Source organism: Bombina bombina, chromosome 5 (genome assembly GCF_027579735.1).
Source record: "Bombina bombina isolate aBomBom1 chromosome 5, aBomBom1.pri, whole genome shotgun sequence".
NCBI classification, from domain to species: domain Eukaryota; kingdom Metazoa; phylum Chordata; class Amphibia; order Anura; family Bombinatoridae; genus Bombina; species Bombina bombina.
In genome coordinates this window covers 519,475,231-519,492,614 of record NC_069503.1, presented here as the reverse complement: position 1 = coordinate 519,492,614, position 17,384 = coordinate 519,475,231, and the positions used below count along the sequence as shown (strand labels likewise).

The 17,384-nt window shown below is 42.0% G+C and overlaps 1 protein-coding gene across 1 annotated transcript in view; it reads left to right on the top strand.

Annotated features, from left to right (window-relative positions):
- The window catches only part of DPY19L1 (dpy-19 like C-mannosyltransferase 1), a 550,250-nt gene that overhangs the window by 313,979 nt on the left and 218,887 nt on the right, over positions 1-17,384 (top strand). The window contains exon 12 of the mRNA XM_053715774.1: positions 12,339-12,425. Within this exon, the coding sequence (XP_053571749.1) occupies positions 12,339-12,425 (87 nt within the window). The remainder of the gene's footprint in view (positions 1-12,338; positions 12,426-17,384) is intronic.

The following is a 17,384-nucleotide window of genomic DNA, read 5'->3' as shown; positions in this document are numbered from 1 at the left end:
CCTAGCAATCAGGGAGGTATCTTGGATTCTGGAGTGGGCGGAGGCCCTCAACTGTTCGCTGTCAGCGATCCACATTCTGGGTGTGGACAACTGGGAAGCAGATTTTCTCAACAGACAATCCTTTCATCCGGGGGAATGGTCTCTCCATCCCGAGGTGTTTGCGGAGATATGCAACAGGTGGGGGACTCCGGAGATAGATCTCATGGCGTTCCATCTCAATACCAAGCTACCCAGGTATGGGTCGAGATCCAGGGATCCTTAGGCGGAACTAATAGATGCCTTGGAGGTTCAGTCTAATATACCTTTCTTCTACAAGATATGACGAGTCCACGGATTTCATCCTTGTGGGATTTATCCTCCTGCCAACAGGAAGTGGCAAAGAGCACCACAGCAGAGCTGTATATATAGCTCCTCCCTTCCCTCCACCCCCAGTCATTCTCTTTGCCTGTGTTAGTAATAGGAAGAGGTAAAGTGAGGTGTTAGTTTTAGTTTTCTTCAATCAAGAATTTTTTGTTTTAAAATGGTACCAGTGTGTACTATTTTTCCTCAGGGAGAAATTATCAGTCTGGATTCCCAAGAGGAATGAAGAGATCCTTTTGTCTCCCATGAGGTTGATGATTTTAGCAGAGGTTACTAAGATCCATTCTGGTTCCCACAGAGTTCTGAAGGTAGTGCAAGAGAAATCTTCAATGTGGAGACCGGTGTCATGCTACAAGCAGCATTGAGGTATGTTCAGTCTTTTATTTTCTGAGGAGACTAGTTATATCAGAAATGGCTGACATTATTCCCTGTGGGGAAGGGGTAAGCAGTAAACATATAGGGACTATGGGTTACTGAACTTACTGGTGCATACCTACTAAATATTACTTTGGTTATGTAAGGTTATTATGGGCTTGACACTGGGAGAGGCTGCTGTGTTTTTACGATGTTTATTAAGGCAGCAGGCAGGCATAACGAATGTGTTTTTAAGACTTGGGGACCACATGGCTATGAAAACCGCTTTCCATGCGGTTAGGGAAACTTTGAACACGACGCCCATGGTGGGCGGAGCCTATTTCGGGCACTCAGACGCGCAGTTTCTTCTGACTAGAAGGCAGCAGACACTAGCTCCGGTGGGGCCAAAAGTGGATAATCCATCACCGGAGAGTTGTTGATTCAATCTGCAGTACCCGGGGGGCAGGTAGACGCCACAGCAGAGCTGTGGCGAGGTGCAGGGGCTGTTATTCTTGTTTAAACTTTTTTACCATATATAAAGAGTTTTTTTCAGGGTGATTTAGCTTTGCTTCATTGCTGCAATAATTTTTGGAATATTTGATCTGATTTGTTGGGTTATTTAATGCAAAAAATCTTTTTTTAGTGCAGTACAGTAAAATTGTTGCGCTTTTAATATTTAAAGGCGCAGTACATATTTTTCTGAAAATTGTTTAATTATTAAAGGTTAATATCGACTATTGTGGCTATTGCTAGTCTGTTTAACATGTCTGAACTTGAGGAAACTCCTTGTTCTATGTGTTTAGAAGCCATTGTGGAACCCCCTCTTACTTTGTGTACCTCTTGTACTGAAAGGGCCTTACAATATAAAAAGCATATTTTATGTAAAGAAAGTATGCCTAAGGATGATTGTCAGTCTGAAGAGAATCAGGATATGCTGTCTAATTCTCCCCACAGTGTCACAACTATTAACGCCCACCCAAGCGACGCTGGGTTCCTCAACCGCGTCTAATTCTTTTACTCTGCAGGATATGGCTGCAGTTATGTCAACTACCCTTACAGAGGTATTATCTAAATTACCAGTGTTACAAGGTAAAGGCAGTAGGACAGGAATCAATTTAAATACTGAGTCCTCTGATGCTTTGTTGGCTATTTCCGATGTACCCTCACAGGGATCTGAGTTGATCGGACGTTATGTCCTTTAAATTTAAGCTATAACACCTCTGCCTGTTACTTCGGGAAGTCTTAGCGACTCTGGATGACTGTGACCCTATTATGGTACCACCAGAGAAATGGTGTAAAATGGATAAATATCTTGAAGTACCCGCTTACACTGATGTTTTTCCGGTTCTAAGAGAATTTCTGAGATTATTAAGAAGGAGTGGGACAGACAGGGTATACCGTTCTCTCCCCCTCCTAATTTTAAGAAAATGTATCCCATATCAGACACCATTCGGGACTCTTGGCAGACTGTCCCTAAGGTGGAGGGAGCTATATCTACCCTGGCTAAGCGTACAACTATTCCTATTGAGGACAGCTGTGCTTTCAAAGACCCTATGGATAAAAAATTAGAGGGTCTTCTAAAGAAGTTGTTTATTCATCAGGGTTTCCTTTTACAACCAACAGCCTGCATTGTTCCAGTGACTACCGCTGCGGCTTTCTGGTTTAATGCTCTAGAAGAGACTCTTAAGGTTGAGACACCATTAGAGGATATTTTAGATAGAATTAAGGCTCTCAAGCTAGCTAATTCTTTTATTACAGATGGCGCCTTTCAAATTGCTAAGTTGGCGGCTAAAAATGCAGGATTTGCCATTTTAGCACGTAGAGCGTTATGGTTAAAATCGTGGTCTGCTGATGTATCATCTAAATCAAAGCTCTTGGCTATTCCTTCAAGGGTTAGACCCTATTCGGGCCTGAGTTGAAAGAAATAATTTCTGACATTACTGGAGGTAAAGGTCACACTTTACCTCAGGATAAGTCCGCTAAGATGTGGGGTAAACAAAATAATTTTCATTCCTTTTGGAATTTTAAAGGAGTACCCTCTTCTTCTTCTTCCTCCACAAAGCAGGAAGGTAATTTTGCTCAGGCCAAGTCCGTCTGGAGACCCAACCAGGCTTGGAACAAGGGTAAACAACCCAAGAAGCCCGCTGCTACTACCAAGACAGCATGAAGGTGCGGCCCCTGATCCGGGACCGGATCTAGTGGGGGGCATACTTTCTCTCTTTGCTCAGGCTTGGGCAAGAGATGTTCAGGATCCTTGGGCACTAGAGATCGTGACCCACGAGTATCAACTGGAGTTCAAAGGTTTTCTCCCAAGAGGGAGATTTCTTCTTTCTCGATTGTCTGTAGACCAGATAAAAAGAGAGGCGTTCTTACGTTGTGTAAAAGACCTCTCTACCATGGGAGTAATTCGTCCCGTTCCAAAACTAAAACAAGGGCGGGGGTTTTACTCAAATCTTTTCGTGGTTCCCAAAAAAGAGGGAACGTTCAGACCCATTTTAGATCTCAAGAGTCTAAACAAGTTTCTCAGGGTCCCATCTTTCAAGATGGAGACTATTCGAACAATTTTACCAATGATCCAGGAGGGTCAATATATGACTACCGTGGACTTAAAGGATGCATACCTGCATATTCCTATCCACAAGGATCATCATCAGTACCTAAGGTTTGCCTTCCTGGACAAACATTTTCAGTTTGTGGCTCTTCCCTTCGGGTTGGCCACAGCACCCAGAATTTTCACGAAGTTTCTAGGGTCCCTTCTGGCGGTTCTCAGGCCGTGGGGCATAGCAGTGGCGCCTTATCTGGACGATATTCTGATTGAAGCGTCAACCTATCATCTAACAAAGTTTCATACAGACACAGTGTTGTCCTTCCTGAGAACTCACGGATGGAAGGTGAACTTAGAAAAGAGTTCACTAATTCCACAGACAATGGTTCCCTTCTTGGGAACTCTGATAGATTCAATAGCTATGAAGATTTTTCTGACGGAGGTCAGAAAGTCGAAGATTCTAAATACATGCAGTGCCCTTCAGTCCAATCCTCGGCCGTCAGTGGCTCAGTGCATGGAGGTAATTGGATTGATGGTGGCGGCAATGGACATCATTCTGTTTGCTCGATTTCATCTTAGACCACTGCAACTGTGCATGCTCGCACAGTGAAATGGGGATTATGCAAATTTATCTCCTCAGATAAATCTGGACCAGGAGACCAGAGACTCTATTCTTTGGTTGTTGTTGCCGAATCATCTGTCCCAAGGGACATGTTTCTGCAGACCCTCATGGGTGATAGTGACAACAGAGGCCATTCTTCTAGGCTGGGGTGCAGTCTGGAATTCCCTGAAGGCTCAGGGTGTATGGACTCAGGCAGAGTCTCTACTTCCAATCAATATTCTTGAATTGAGAGCAATATTCAATGCGCTTCAGGCGTGGCCTCAGTTGGCTTTGGCCAAATTAATCAGATTCCAGTCGGACAACATCACGACTGTGGCTTACATCAATCATCAGGGAGGAACAAGGAGTTCCTTAGCGATGACAGAAGTATCCAAGATAATTTGGTGGGCGGAGGCTCACTCTTGTTATCTGTCAGCAATCTACATCCCAGGAGTGGACAACTGGGAAGCGGATTTTTTAAGCCGACAGGCTTTTCATCCGGGGGAGTGGGAACTCCATCCAGAGGTTTTTGCCTCACTGAATCTCCGATGGGGCAAACCGGAATTGGATCTGATGGTGTCTCGACAGAATGCCAAGCTTCCAAGATACGGATCCAGGTCGAGGGATCCTCAGGCCGAACCGATAGATGCCCTGGCAGTGCCTTGGTCGTTCAACCTAGCTTATGTGTTTCCACCGTTTCCTCTTCCTCTCTGGGTGATTGCTCGGATCAAACAGGAGAGAGCGTCAGTAATTCTAATCGCACCTGCATGGCCATGCAGGACTTGGTTTGCAGATCTAGTGGACATGTCCTCTCTGCCTCCGTGGAAACTTCCAGTGAGACAGGACCTTCTCATTCAAGGTCCTTTCCAACATCCAAATCTAATTTCTCTGCAGCTGACTGCTTGGAGATTGAACGCTTGATTTTATCTAAGCGGGGATTCTCTGATTCGGTCATAGATACTTTGATTCAGGCACGAAAGCCTGTCACTAGAAAGAACTATCATAAGATATGGCGTAAATATCTTTTTTGGTGTGAATCCAAGGGCTACTCATGGAGTAAAGTTAGGATTCCCAGGATTCTGTCTTTTCTCCAAGAAGGATTGGAGAAAGGATTATCAGCTAGTTCCTTAAAGGGACAAATTTCTGCTTTGTCAATTTTGCTTCACAAACGTTTGGCAGATGTTCCAGACGTTCAGTCTTTTTGTCAGGCTCTAGACTGTTTTTTAAAAAATATAGTAAATACTTTATTATCCAACTTATATGATCCAAACAAACTGGGGAACTTCACATACCAAAATAAAAATCGCAAAGTTGGATAACCAAAACAGGGACACCCTCATATGCAGATATAAATAGATCCAAACTAATATTTATTTATTTTCACTCTATAAGACTCGCAGCTGCATAGCGCTATCCCAATCACTCTTTCCCCTTTTCTAGCCAGAATTAAGCCTGTGTTTAAACCAATTACTCCACCTTGGAGTTTAAATGTAGTTCTTAATGTTCTTCAAGGAGTTCCGTTTGAACCCATGCATTCCATAGATATTAAGTTGTTATCTTGGAAAGTTTTGTTTTTGGTTGCTATTTCTTCTGCTCGTAGAGTTTCCGAGCTTTCAGCATTACAATGGGATTCACCTTATCTTATTTTTCATTCTGATAAGGTGGTTTTACGTACCAAACCTGGTTTCCTTCCTAAGGTTGTTTCTAATAAGAATATTAATAAGGAAATAGTTGTTCCTTCATTGTGTCCTAACCCTTCTTCTAAGAAGGAGCGTATGTTGCATAACCTGGACGTGGTCCGTGCCTTGAAGTTTTACTTGCAGGCGACTAAGGATTTCCGTCAATCATTATCATTATTCATTGTTTTCGCTGGAAAGCGTAGGGGTCAGAAAGCTACGTCTACCTACCTTTCTTTTTGGCTGAAGAGTATCATCCGTCTGGCATAGAAGACTGCTGGACAGCAGCCTCTTGAAAGAATTATGGCTCATTCTACTAGGGCTGTGGCTTCCTCATGGGCATTTAAAAATGATGCTTCTGTCGAACAGATTTGCAAGGCTGCAACTAAGTCGTCTCTTCACACTTTTTCCAAATTTTCCAAATTTGATACTTTTGCTTCTTCTGAGGCTGGTTTTGGGAGAAAGGTTCTTCAAGCAGTGGTGCCTTCCGTTTAGGTTCCTGTCTTGTCCCTCCCTTTCATCCGTGTCCTGTAGCTTTGGTATTGTATCCACAAGTAAGGATGAAATCTGTGGAATCGTCATATCTTGTAGAAGAAAAGTAAATTTATGCTTACCTGATAAATTAATTTCTTCTACGATATGACGAGTCCACGGCCCACCCTGTTATTTTTAAGACAGGTTTAGATTATTTTTATTTTTTATAAACTTCAGTCACCTCTGCACCTTTAGCTTTTCCTTTCTCTTCCTAACCTTCGGTCGAATGACTGGGGATGGAGGGAAGGGAGGAGCTATATATACAGCTCTGCTGTGGTGCTCCTTGCTACTTCCTGTTAGCAGGAGAATAAATCCCACAAGTAAGGATGAAATCCGTGGACTTGTCATATCGTAGAAGAAATTAATTTATCAGGTAAGCATAAATTTACTTTTTTCTGCCATTACCTCTCCTTCCTTGAGTAGTGGCCCGCATCAAGCAGGAGCGGTATAAGTGATACTGATTGCTCCATCGTGGCTGCGATGGATGTGATTCGCAGATCTAGTGGGGATGTTGTCATCTCCTCCATGGAAGTTACCTTGTCCAGGGAGCTGCTGGAACAAGGTCCTTTTGTTTCTCAAAATCTAGAATCTCTGAGGCTAACTGCGTGGACATTGAACGCTTAGTCCTAGCCAAGAGAGTTTTCTCTGAGAGAGTTATTGATACTCTCATTCAAGCTTGTAAGCCGGTTACTCGTCACATCTATCATAAGGTGTGGAGGACCTAATTATTCTGGTGTGAAGATCGTGGATTCCCCTGGCATAAGGTCAGGGTTTCCAGGATTCTTTCCTTTCTCCAGGATGGTCTGGAGAAGGGCCTTTCTGCTTTACTGCACAAGAGGCTCGCTGAGCTTCCAGATGTTAAGTCTTTCATTCAGGCTCTGGCTAGAATCAGGCCTGTGTTTAGATCTAGCGCTCCTCCTTGGAGTTTAAATCTTGTTCTTAAAGTTTTGCAGAAGGCTCCGTTTGAGCCTATGCATGTAGTGGACATTAAATTACTGTTTTGCAAGGTTTTTTTTTATACTGGCTATTGCTTCGGCGCGCGAAATGGCTGCCTTGCAATGTGAGCCTCCTTACCTAGTATTTCATACTAATAAGGCTGTTCTTCGTACTGGGTTAGGTTTTCTTCCTAAGGTCGTTTCAGATTGCAACATCAATCAGGAGATTGTGGTTCCTTCCTTGTGTCCTAATCCTCCTCCTTCGAAGGAACGGTTACTTCGAAGGAACGGTATGAGGAGAGTCCACAGCCCCCGCCCGTATTCTCTGAATGGCGAACCTAAATTTTGTTTTGTTCTTCTGGCACCATTTATACCCTGATATTTCTTCTACTGTTCCTTGTTCCCTTAGCAGAATGACTTGGATTTGAGGGAAGTGGGGGAGGTATTTAAGCCTTTGGCTGGGGTGTCTTTGCCTCCTCCTGGTGGTCAGGTTCTGTATTTCCCACAAGGAATGAAGCTGTGGACTCTCCTCGTACAGAAGGAAAGGAAATTATCTGGTAAGTATAATTTGTTTTTTAAGAAAATGTTTACTGTCGAGGACTCCATTAAAAACCCTTGGTATACTGTACCCAAAGTTGAAGGGACCATTTCCACTCTGGCTAAGAGAACCACTATTCCTTTTGAGGATAGCTGCTCTTTTAAGAATCCGATGGACAGGAAGCTGGAGGCTTATTTGAAAAAGATGTTCATCAAGGTCTCCAATGGCAACCTGCATTGTGTATTGCCACCGTGACTAGTGCGGCATCTTATTGGTTCGATGCCTTGTCTGATTCTCTTGAAGTAGAGACTTCCTTGGATGAAATTCAGGATAGGATTAAAGCTCTTAAGTTGGCCAATTCCTTTATTGCAGATGCCATTTTACAGGTTGTTAGACTAGGAGATAAAACTTCTAGTTTCGCTGTCCTAGCCTGCAGGGCGTTATGGTTGAAATCCTGGTCTGCGGACGTTTCCTCTAAAGTCAAGCTTCTGGCGATTCCTTACAAGGGCAAAACTTTGTTAGGACCTGATTTGGCAGAAATTATCTCTGATATTACGGATGGAAAAGGGTCTTTTCTACCTCAAGATAAGAAGAATTGGCCGAAAGGACGTCAGATTGTTCCTGCTTAGAAGAAGAAGGGGGAAGGCATTCCTATGAAGTTACGAAAGGAACGAAAATTACTCTGTCTTTTTGGAAACCCAATCAGTCTTGGAACAAGGGGAAACAATCAAAGAAAGCTGCAGCTGATTCCAAATCAACATGAAGGGTTTGCCCCCGATCCGGGATCGGATCAGATGGGGGGCAGACTTCCTCGGTTCTCTCAAGCCTGGATACGAGATGTCCCAGATCCCTGGACTGTGGACATAGTATCCCAGGGTTACAAATTGGAATTCAAGACTTTTCCTCCCAGAGGCAGATTCCTTCTGTCAAAATTATCTGCAGACCAGATAAAGAGAGGGGCATTCTTGAAATGTATACAACATCTTTCCTCCCTGGGAGTGATAGTTCCAGTGCAGGAACATGGTCTCGAGTTCTACTCCAACCTATTTGTGGTTCCCAAAAAAGAGGGAACTTTCCATCCCATTCTAGACTTGAAGTGTCTAAACAAGTTTCTCAAAGTTCCATCCTTCAAGATGGAGACTATACGCTTCATTCTTCCTTTAGTACAAGAGGGTCAGTTCATGACAACCATAGACCTAAAGGATGCGTATCTTCATGTTCCTATTCACAGGGACTATCACAGATTCCTGAGATTTGCCTTTCTGGACAAACATTTCCAGTTTGTGACGCTTCCATTTGGTCTAGCCACAGCTCCCAGATATGTTTCAAAGGTTCTAGGGGCTCTTTTGGCAGAGATCCGTTCTCGTGGAATTGCTGTGGCACCCTACCTGGACGACACATTGGTTCAGGCGCCATCTTTTCAACAAGCTAAATCTCACACAGAGATATTGTTGTCTTTTCTTCATTCCCACGGATGGAATGTAAATCTGGAAAAAAACTCCCTTTCCCCTGCTACAAAGGTAGTGTTCTTAGGGACCATAATAGATTTTCTATTGATGAAGATTTTTCTTACAGAGGTCAGGAAAAACAAAATAATTTCCTCTTGCCTCTTTCTTCAGGCTACTGCTCATCCTTCAGTGGCTCAATGTATAGAGGTAATCGGTTTGATGGTGGCTTCCATAAACATCATTCCTTTTGCTTGATTCCATTTGCGAGCTCTCCAGTTGTGCGTGCTCAGACAATGGAATGGCGACCATGCAGATCTTTCTTAGAGAATAGAGTTAGATCAGTCGTCAAGGGATTCTATCCCGTGGTGAATTTCTCAGGAACATCTGTCTCAGGGCACATGTTTTCGGAGACCTTCCTGGGTGATTGTGACCACGGACGCCAGCCTGCTGGACTGGGGAGCAGTTTGGAACTCGTTAAAAGCTCAGGGACTTTGGAGTCAGCAGGAGTCTGCTCTTCCCATCAACATCTTGGAGTTGAGGGTGATTTACAATGCTCTGTTGGCTTGGACTCAGTTGTCCTCAGCCTAGTTTATCAGGTTCCAGTCAGACAACATAACCTCTGTGGCTTACATCAATCACCAGGGAGGAACTCAGAGTTCCTTAGCCATGAAGGAGGTTACTCGGATTATTTAGTGGGCCCACAATTGGTGTCTAACTGTCATCCACATTCCATGAGTAAACAACTGGGAAGCGGATTTTCTGAGCAGACAGACTTTTCATCCCGGGGAGTGGGAACTCCATCCGGAGGTGTTTTCTAGCTTAGTCCTCAAATGGGGGGTGCCGGAGTTAGATCTGATGGCGTCCTGTCAGAACACCAAGCTTCCAAGGTACGTTTCAAGGTCATGAGATCCGCAGGCTGTTTTGATAGATGCTCTGGCGGTTCCTTGAGTTTTCAGGTTGGCATACCTGTTTCCTCCGTTTGCTTAACTTCCACAAGTCATTGTTCGTATCAAACAGGAGAGGGCATCGGTGATTCTAATAGCCCCTGCGTTGCCTCGCAGGATCTGGTTTGCAGACCTAGTGAAAATATCATCTCTCCCACCTTGGAGACTAACTCTGAGGAAGGACCTCCTGATTCAGGGTCCCTTCATTCAAATCTCGTTTATCTGAAGCTGACTGCTTGGAGATTGAACGCTTAATTCTGTCTAAGCATGGTTTTTCTGAGTCAGTCATTGGGACCTTGATTCAGGCTTGCAAGCCTGTTACTAGAAAGATTTACCGTAAGATATGGCGTAAATATCTTTATTGGTGTGAATCCAAGGGCTACTCTTGGAGTAGAATTAGAATTCCTAGAATTGTATCTTTTCTTCAGGAAGGCCTAGATAAGGGATTGTCAGCCAGTACCCTGAAGGGTCAGATTTCTGCTTTATCAGTTTTACTAAATAAACGTTTGGTGGATGTGCCAGATGTGCAATCTTTTTGTCAGGCCTTGGTCAAAATCAGGCCTGTCTTTAAGTCTGTTCCTCCTCCTTGGAGCCTTAACCTTGTTCTGAAAATTTTTACAGCTGGCTCAGTTTGAGCCGTTGCATTCCATAGACATTAAGTTGTTATCTTGGAAGGTTTTGTTTCTTGTTGCTATCTTTTCTGCTCGAAGAGTCTCGGAACTCTCAGCTCTGCAGTGTGATTCACCTTATCTTATTTTTCATGCAGATAAGGCAGTTATTCGTACTAAGTTAGGTTTCCTTCCTAAGGTTGTTTCTTATAGAAATATCAATCAGGAAATTGTTGTTCCCTCTCTCTGTCCTAATCCTTCTTCCAAAGAACGTTTGTTACACAATTTGGATGTTGTACGTGCTCTTAATTTCTACTTACAGATGACTAAGGATTTTTTGCCAGTCCTCTGCCCTCTTTGTTTCTCTGGGAAACGTAAAGGTCAGAAAGCCACTGCTACTTCTCTTTTTTTTTGGTTACAAAGTATAATTCGTTTGGCTTATGAGACTGCTGGACAGCAGCCTCCTGAGAGAATTATGGCTTATTCCACAATAGCTGTTTCCTCTTCTTGAGCTTTCAAAAATGAAGCTTCTTTGAAACAAATTTGAGAGGCTGCAACTTGGTCTTCTCTACATACTTTTCTTTTCAAATTTTGCAAATTTGATTCTTTTGCCTCAGCTGAGGCTTCTTTTAGGAGAAAGGTTCTTCAAGCGGTGGTGCCTTCTGTTTAGGACTGCCTGTCTTGTCCCTCCCTATTTATCCAACAGTAATTCTCAAGCCGTAGACTCACCATATCTTAGGAAAGAAAAACAAAATTTATGCTTACCTGATAAATGTATTTCTTTCCGGATATGGTGAGTCCACGGCCTCACCTTTTATTATAAGGCAGTTGTTCTTTTGACTTCTTGTGTTACTCCTTTTTCTCCATTTCCCTTCGGTCGAATGACTGGGGGTTGTGGGTAAGGGAGTGATACTTAGCAGTTTAACTGTGGTGCTCTTTGCCTCCTCCTGCTCGCCAGGAGTGATATTCCCAACAGTAATTACTCAAGCCGTGGACTCACCATATCCGGAAATAAATACATTTATCAGGTAAGCATCAATTTTTTTCTTTTTCTGTAATGATTCAGATAGAACATGCAATTTTAATCAACTTTCTAGCTTACTCCTATTATCAAATTTTCTTCGTTCTCTTGCTAGCTTTATTTAAAAAGCAGTAATGCAAGGCTTGGAAGCCGGACCATTTTTAGTTCAGCACCTGGGTTGCGCTTGCTGATTATTGTTACCAATAAGCAAGCGCTATCCAGGGTGCTGAACCTAAAGTGGGCCGGCTACTAAACTTTACATGCCTGCTTTTCAAATAAAGATAGCAAGAGAATGAAGAAAATTTGATAATAGGAGTAAATTAGAAAGTTAATTAAAATTGCATGATCTATCTGAATCAAGAAAGAAAAAAATTGGGTTTAGTATCCTTTTAACAATTCTTGCAGCATATTAAACAAAAAATATTGAATCTTGTATTAAATTTATTGCAATTATCAAACTTATATATATTTTTTGCCTGGCAAATATGCTTTGTTGTGCAGTTTAAGCTAATGGTATGAACAATCATAATTTACAATGTGGCTCTTAGTAGTGTAATAACTATATAAATTCAGAAATAATTAATTTTGTTAATTATTTTAGGGGGATTATAGTGATAAATGCAAAAATGTTCCTCCCCTTACTTTAAGACTTTGACATAATTATTCACTACTGTGTATGTAAATAAAAAAATATATAAATGTATACTTGTGTGTGTTTATATAAATGAACTGTTGATCATTAGAATACACATCTTTTGCTCTTCCTTTTTATAGGTGTCTTTGGCTATTTGCTTTGTCCTGATGTTTGGAAACTCTATGCTGCTTACATCCTACTACGCCTCTTCCTTAGTAGTGATTTGTGTGAGTATTGTAATGAGTGTGTTTTCCTCAAATAATATGTTAAATGCATTTACATATTAGATTAATTCTTGTAGAACATATTGCCAAGTTAGTTTTATATCCTTATTCACATCTGTATTTTGTAGTTCTAATTGTTAAAATAGTTATGCAGGATGCCATATATGGCAGGACGTTCCATGCCGTCCTAATGAAAACCCAGCACTATAAGGACGGCATAGAAAGTCCTAACGGCGTGAAGCGGTTAAGCAATGTTCTGGGGCTATAAATAGCACCAGCATGTTGTTCACTACATTATAGTTAAACAGGCCCTAGAAATTCCCGAATGGGTATTTATATTTTTGTGCATTTTGTAATTTTAATTATATAGGCATAATCTTTCCCCAGATAGACCCTACAGTGACTAATATCTTTCTTTTTCTGCATTGCCATAGGAGCAAATTTGTATCCCTGTTAATTTGCTCATTGTTTAGGAGATGTCTGTAAAACTAAGCATTACTTATTTTGCTAATGCATATTCATGGTTTCGCAAACATTATTCTATAGAAAACAGTCAAATGAATAAAGTGGGAATATTGAGTGGGGATAAAGACTTTGACTGAGAAGATTAAAAACTGCATACATACCAGTCAATGGAAGACTGACTTGAAGGCTGCAACGTGTAAACAAATGCAAAAAACCACATTGATTCAAAAACCACATTGATTTCTTGTCTCTAAGTAACTTCTAATCAGGAATATATTACATTGTTGATCTTTCTATAGATTGATGTCCCTTTAAACCCCTTGTGCCGGCGTTAAAGTGTTAACACCGGAACAAAGTTCCGATGGAAACACTTGCTGTAAAAATGAAATCACATGATGGTCAAAGTGACCATGTGATTTTAAGGCCGGGATCAGATCATGGGGGACAGCCTAGTCTGCTAGGTATGTACTCCAGTAAGATTCTCGCTTTTGTCAAAGCAAGAGGAGACTGCAGGACCCTATATAAGGAAGGACGTTCCATGCCATCCTAATGGCATTAAAGTCCAGCACTGTTAGGAGGGCATGGAACGTCCTAATGGCATGAAGGGGTTAAGTTATTTTTTCAGAATGCCTGTTGTAAATGAAGGGCCATGGTTATTTTGTTTGTATGGGTGTTGTTTTAGCATCAAACTAATCAGACTACCTATTTTACACTTGCACTGTACGTATGGTTTGTGCAATAGCAGTCCCCGATCCTTTATTTTGCAAACAAAAAATCTTAATAAACAAAATCCTATCTCCCTTCTGAGATCGTACTTATATATGGCAAGATAGGCATTTCAGCTGTACAATTTCCTGGTTTAAATCTAGATTTACTTTATATAAACTAACATTTTGCAAGGAATACAAATATACAACTGGAACATTTAGCTTTCAAATCCGCTACTTCCATACACCACAAGCATCTTTCTACCAGAAGTGCTCTTTGCTGAACTGCAAAAATAGAGCTACTGCCTAACAAAATGCAGACTAGATTTCTGTTAGTGATTCATTTCATGTATACATTACAGCTTGTATAGTAACCATTTCACGTTTTGGGCTTTATTTTAATGTAGTGATTCAATTAATGGATCCACTCACGCTATTATCCTGAAAGAATGTTCAGCTTTCACAAAAATAATATTAAGATGGCCTTTACTTGCTTGCTTACCAAGTGCTTAAATTGAACAGATTATGTGAATTTATTTAATAAAGTATATATATATATATATATGTATATATATATATATGTGTGTGTGTGTGTGTGTGTGTATATATATATATATATATATATATATATATATATACATTATACCATAAACCCACTGACCGCAACTCCATACTAAGGGCAGACAGTTGCCATCCCCCAGCCCTACTAAAAGGCATAGTAAAATCACAGTTCATAAGAACTATGCGCAATAACTCCAATGTGGAAACTGGGGTCTCCCAATTGAAAGGAGTGGGTGAGAGGTTCCACAATAGGGGCTATAAGATGTCAGTAATCCAAGATGCCATGGAATCCGTTTCTACATTAAGACAGACAGACTTGATTCTATCTAAACCCAAAAGGGACACAAGTGACAAGCTCATTATGTCTACCACTTTCACTCCAGCGACAAAAAACACTGGTCAGATCCTTCGTCAACACTGGCCCATTATGTCTTCCGACCCTAAGCTTACATTTACGCATAATTTACAACCTATGGTTGGGTTCAAGAGGGGGACTAATCTCAAGGATCTACTGATGAAAACGGACCCTAAGCAATGCTATATGTCCGGGACCAAAAGGAATATTAAGGGATCTTATCGTTGTTTGGGCTGTACAACATGCAACGGCTTAGTGGGCACTAAAACATTCCACCATCCGCATACAAATCGGACATTTTCTATCACTCACTCTATTACGTGTACTACCACTCACGTAATATATCTACTATTCTGTCCATGTTCATGTTTCTATGTAGGTAAAACATCTGGCTCATTCCGTGAGCGCATGGCAAACCATCGCCACGCCATAAGAACCGCACTCAAACAAGGAGATTCTGAGCAGCCAGTGGCGCGTCATTGCGCCAACAAGGGACATTCAGTTTCGTGATCAATAATTGAGATGCTACATACTTGGGGTATGTCTGGTGGACATTGTGGCTCCGTTCTTGTTACAGATTAGGGGGGTGGATGAGTAACTAACGGCACGTTGGAGGGGTGACATCTGTTTCCATCTCCTCCGTGGAAGCCTGGTCTGTTCTGTGCAATTACCCATTTTTTAAGCACGTACTATAAGTCTTACAGCAGACATGATCACTATTATACCTACTTGGAAAGATTTCAATTGTTGGGACAATCTGAAAGAGTTATATGTCCCAGTTATTTTCTATCTGGCCATATTGGTGAATTTTATTTTCCTTCTGGGGTCATATACACATTATATGACATCTGGTTTTGTGTTTTTTCTCAGTTATCATATATACCTACATGCATATCTATTTGGGTTAACGTATGTCATAACCGGCTGATTGTTACATTTACCGTATACAATATTGATGTTATGCCCCATATATGCATTCTATAACTTATTCAGTTCTACAGCATCCTACATGTTCCTTTTATCATATATACCTACATGCATATCTATTGGGTTAACGTATGTCATAACCGGCTGATGGTTAAATTTAACCTTATACAATATTGATGTTATGCTCCATATATGCATTCTATAACTTATTCAGTTCTGCAGCACCCCACATGTTCCTTTTAAGGAAAATTTATCACTATTTCCAAGCACTGATACACAGCCCAATTGCTATTTTACTAATGAGCATATTCAGCATGAATTATTGTTGTTGTGCACATTAGGAAGATTTTTTGTTCATCAAGTTGATATTGATGCATTTTGTTTTAACTTTAACATAAGTAGTGATGTCTACGGACATATAGTGTTGAACACAGTCACCTTGGCAACCGTCTCCATGACGACCAGACGCACATACACTACAAAATGCTCACTCGACATGTTTGCAGGAATTTGTTGCAATGTCCTACACATTTGTTCACTTTGCTTATTGATCATTCTAACACAAGGATGTCACACTAAAGATATTATATTTGTTGATTGAAATGTTTACTGTTGTTACAAACTGCTGTTTGTAACTGGCCCTTTAAATGAAAAATTGCCCTGCTTCCCTGGATTTTGGAGAAGCCTATTTGCCAGCCTCCTTCCACATGACTATGGCCCCTGGAAGATTGTGCCCCTGAGGACATATTGACTTTTGTTGGGTGTGTGTGGCCCTTTAAGAACCATCTGGGGACATATTGTGACTTTGATGAACAATGCCCCTTTAAGACTATGTCCCCAGACCTGTGAAATGACTTGTCCCTGGCTTTCTCCCACTTGGTTCAGTTTCATTGTGTGCCATTAAGAGTTAAATTTTGTTCAGCTTCAAGAAACCTATTCTAAATACAAGTCTGCTGGGATTAGCTCTAATTAGGTTTAGTGATCAACTTTCCCATTGTCTAATCAGACTAGTATTGATAAGGTGGACTGCATTGTTTTATTGTGTGTAATGTTATCTGCTGAAGTAAATGTTGTGGCCTGTCAAAGGGAGTGTCTCTCTATCTAATATCAAATGTGTGATGGGGGATTTTATGCCTCCCCCTGAGAGTGTCCTGTTTGCATGTAACCTGAATAAAAGCAGGCTGTGTGCTCCAGCACATCAGACCTATGTTGACCCTCTAACTTGAAGCTTTGACTCATGTTTGTAGGATACAGCTTATAATCACTACAGGGATTGCTATGCTCTTCATACTCCCTTAGCTACAGGGATTGCTACAGAAGGAAGAGGTTCACCTACTGGAGCCTGGTCATAGGTCCAGGGCGCAGAGCAGACGGCGAGATACCAGCCCAGCAGCGGTGGTTCATAGAGTCTGCATTACTTATGGTGGCTACGCAGCAGTTATAGAGTCTACGGTGCTGCTGCCCCTTTGGTGAGCGCTAGGAGCATCCTTTTCTACGGTCCAACTTCCAGCCAGCCTGGAGGCAACCGTAACATTTGGCGGCAGCGGTGGGATTAGCGTCCTAGCGCAAGGAGCAGCACCACAACAGCACTGGTATCGTAGGAGAGTTATTGAGGGCAACGCTAGCCACTGCGCAGCGTCCCTACCTACAGCAGCATGGAGCTGACAAGACACTGGTCAGAACCATGTGAAGAGCACCTCAACCTGATCCGTCGCTATGAGGGCGCGGATTTCGTTCCAGAGGTAAAGAGGCGGCTAGTCCGATATGGTCCAGACCCTGCGCAGGAGGTAGTCAGTCGCATCATCCGGGAATTGGATACGGAGAACAAAGCGTCACGAGCCTTTGAGCGCCAACTGTGGAGTTTGAGGGTCTGGACACCTGGTCTCCAGCGAGAAAGTGAGTCACAGGGAGCGGAGAGCATCGACCTCCCTCCCCAGCGGCAGCCGG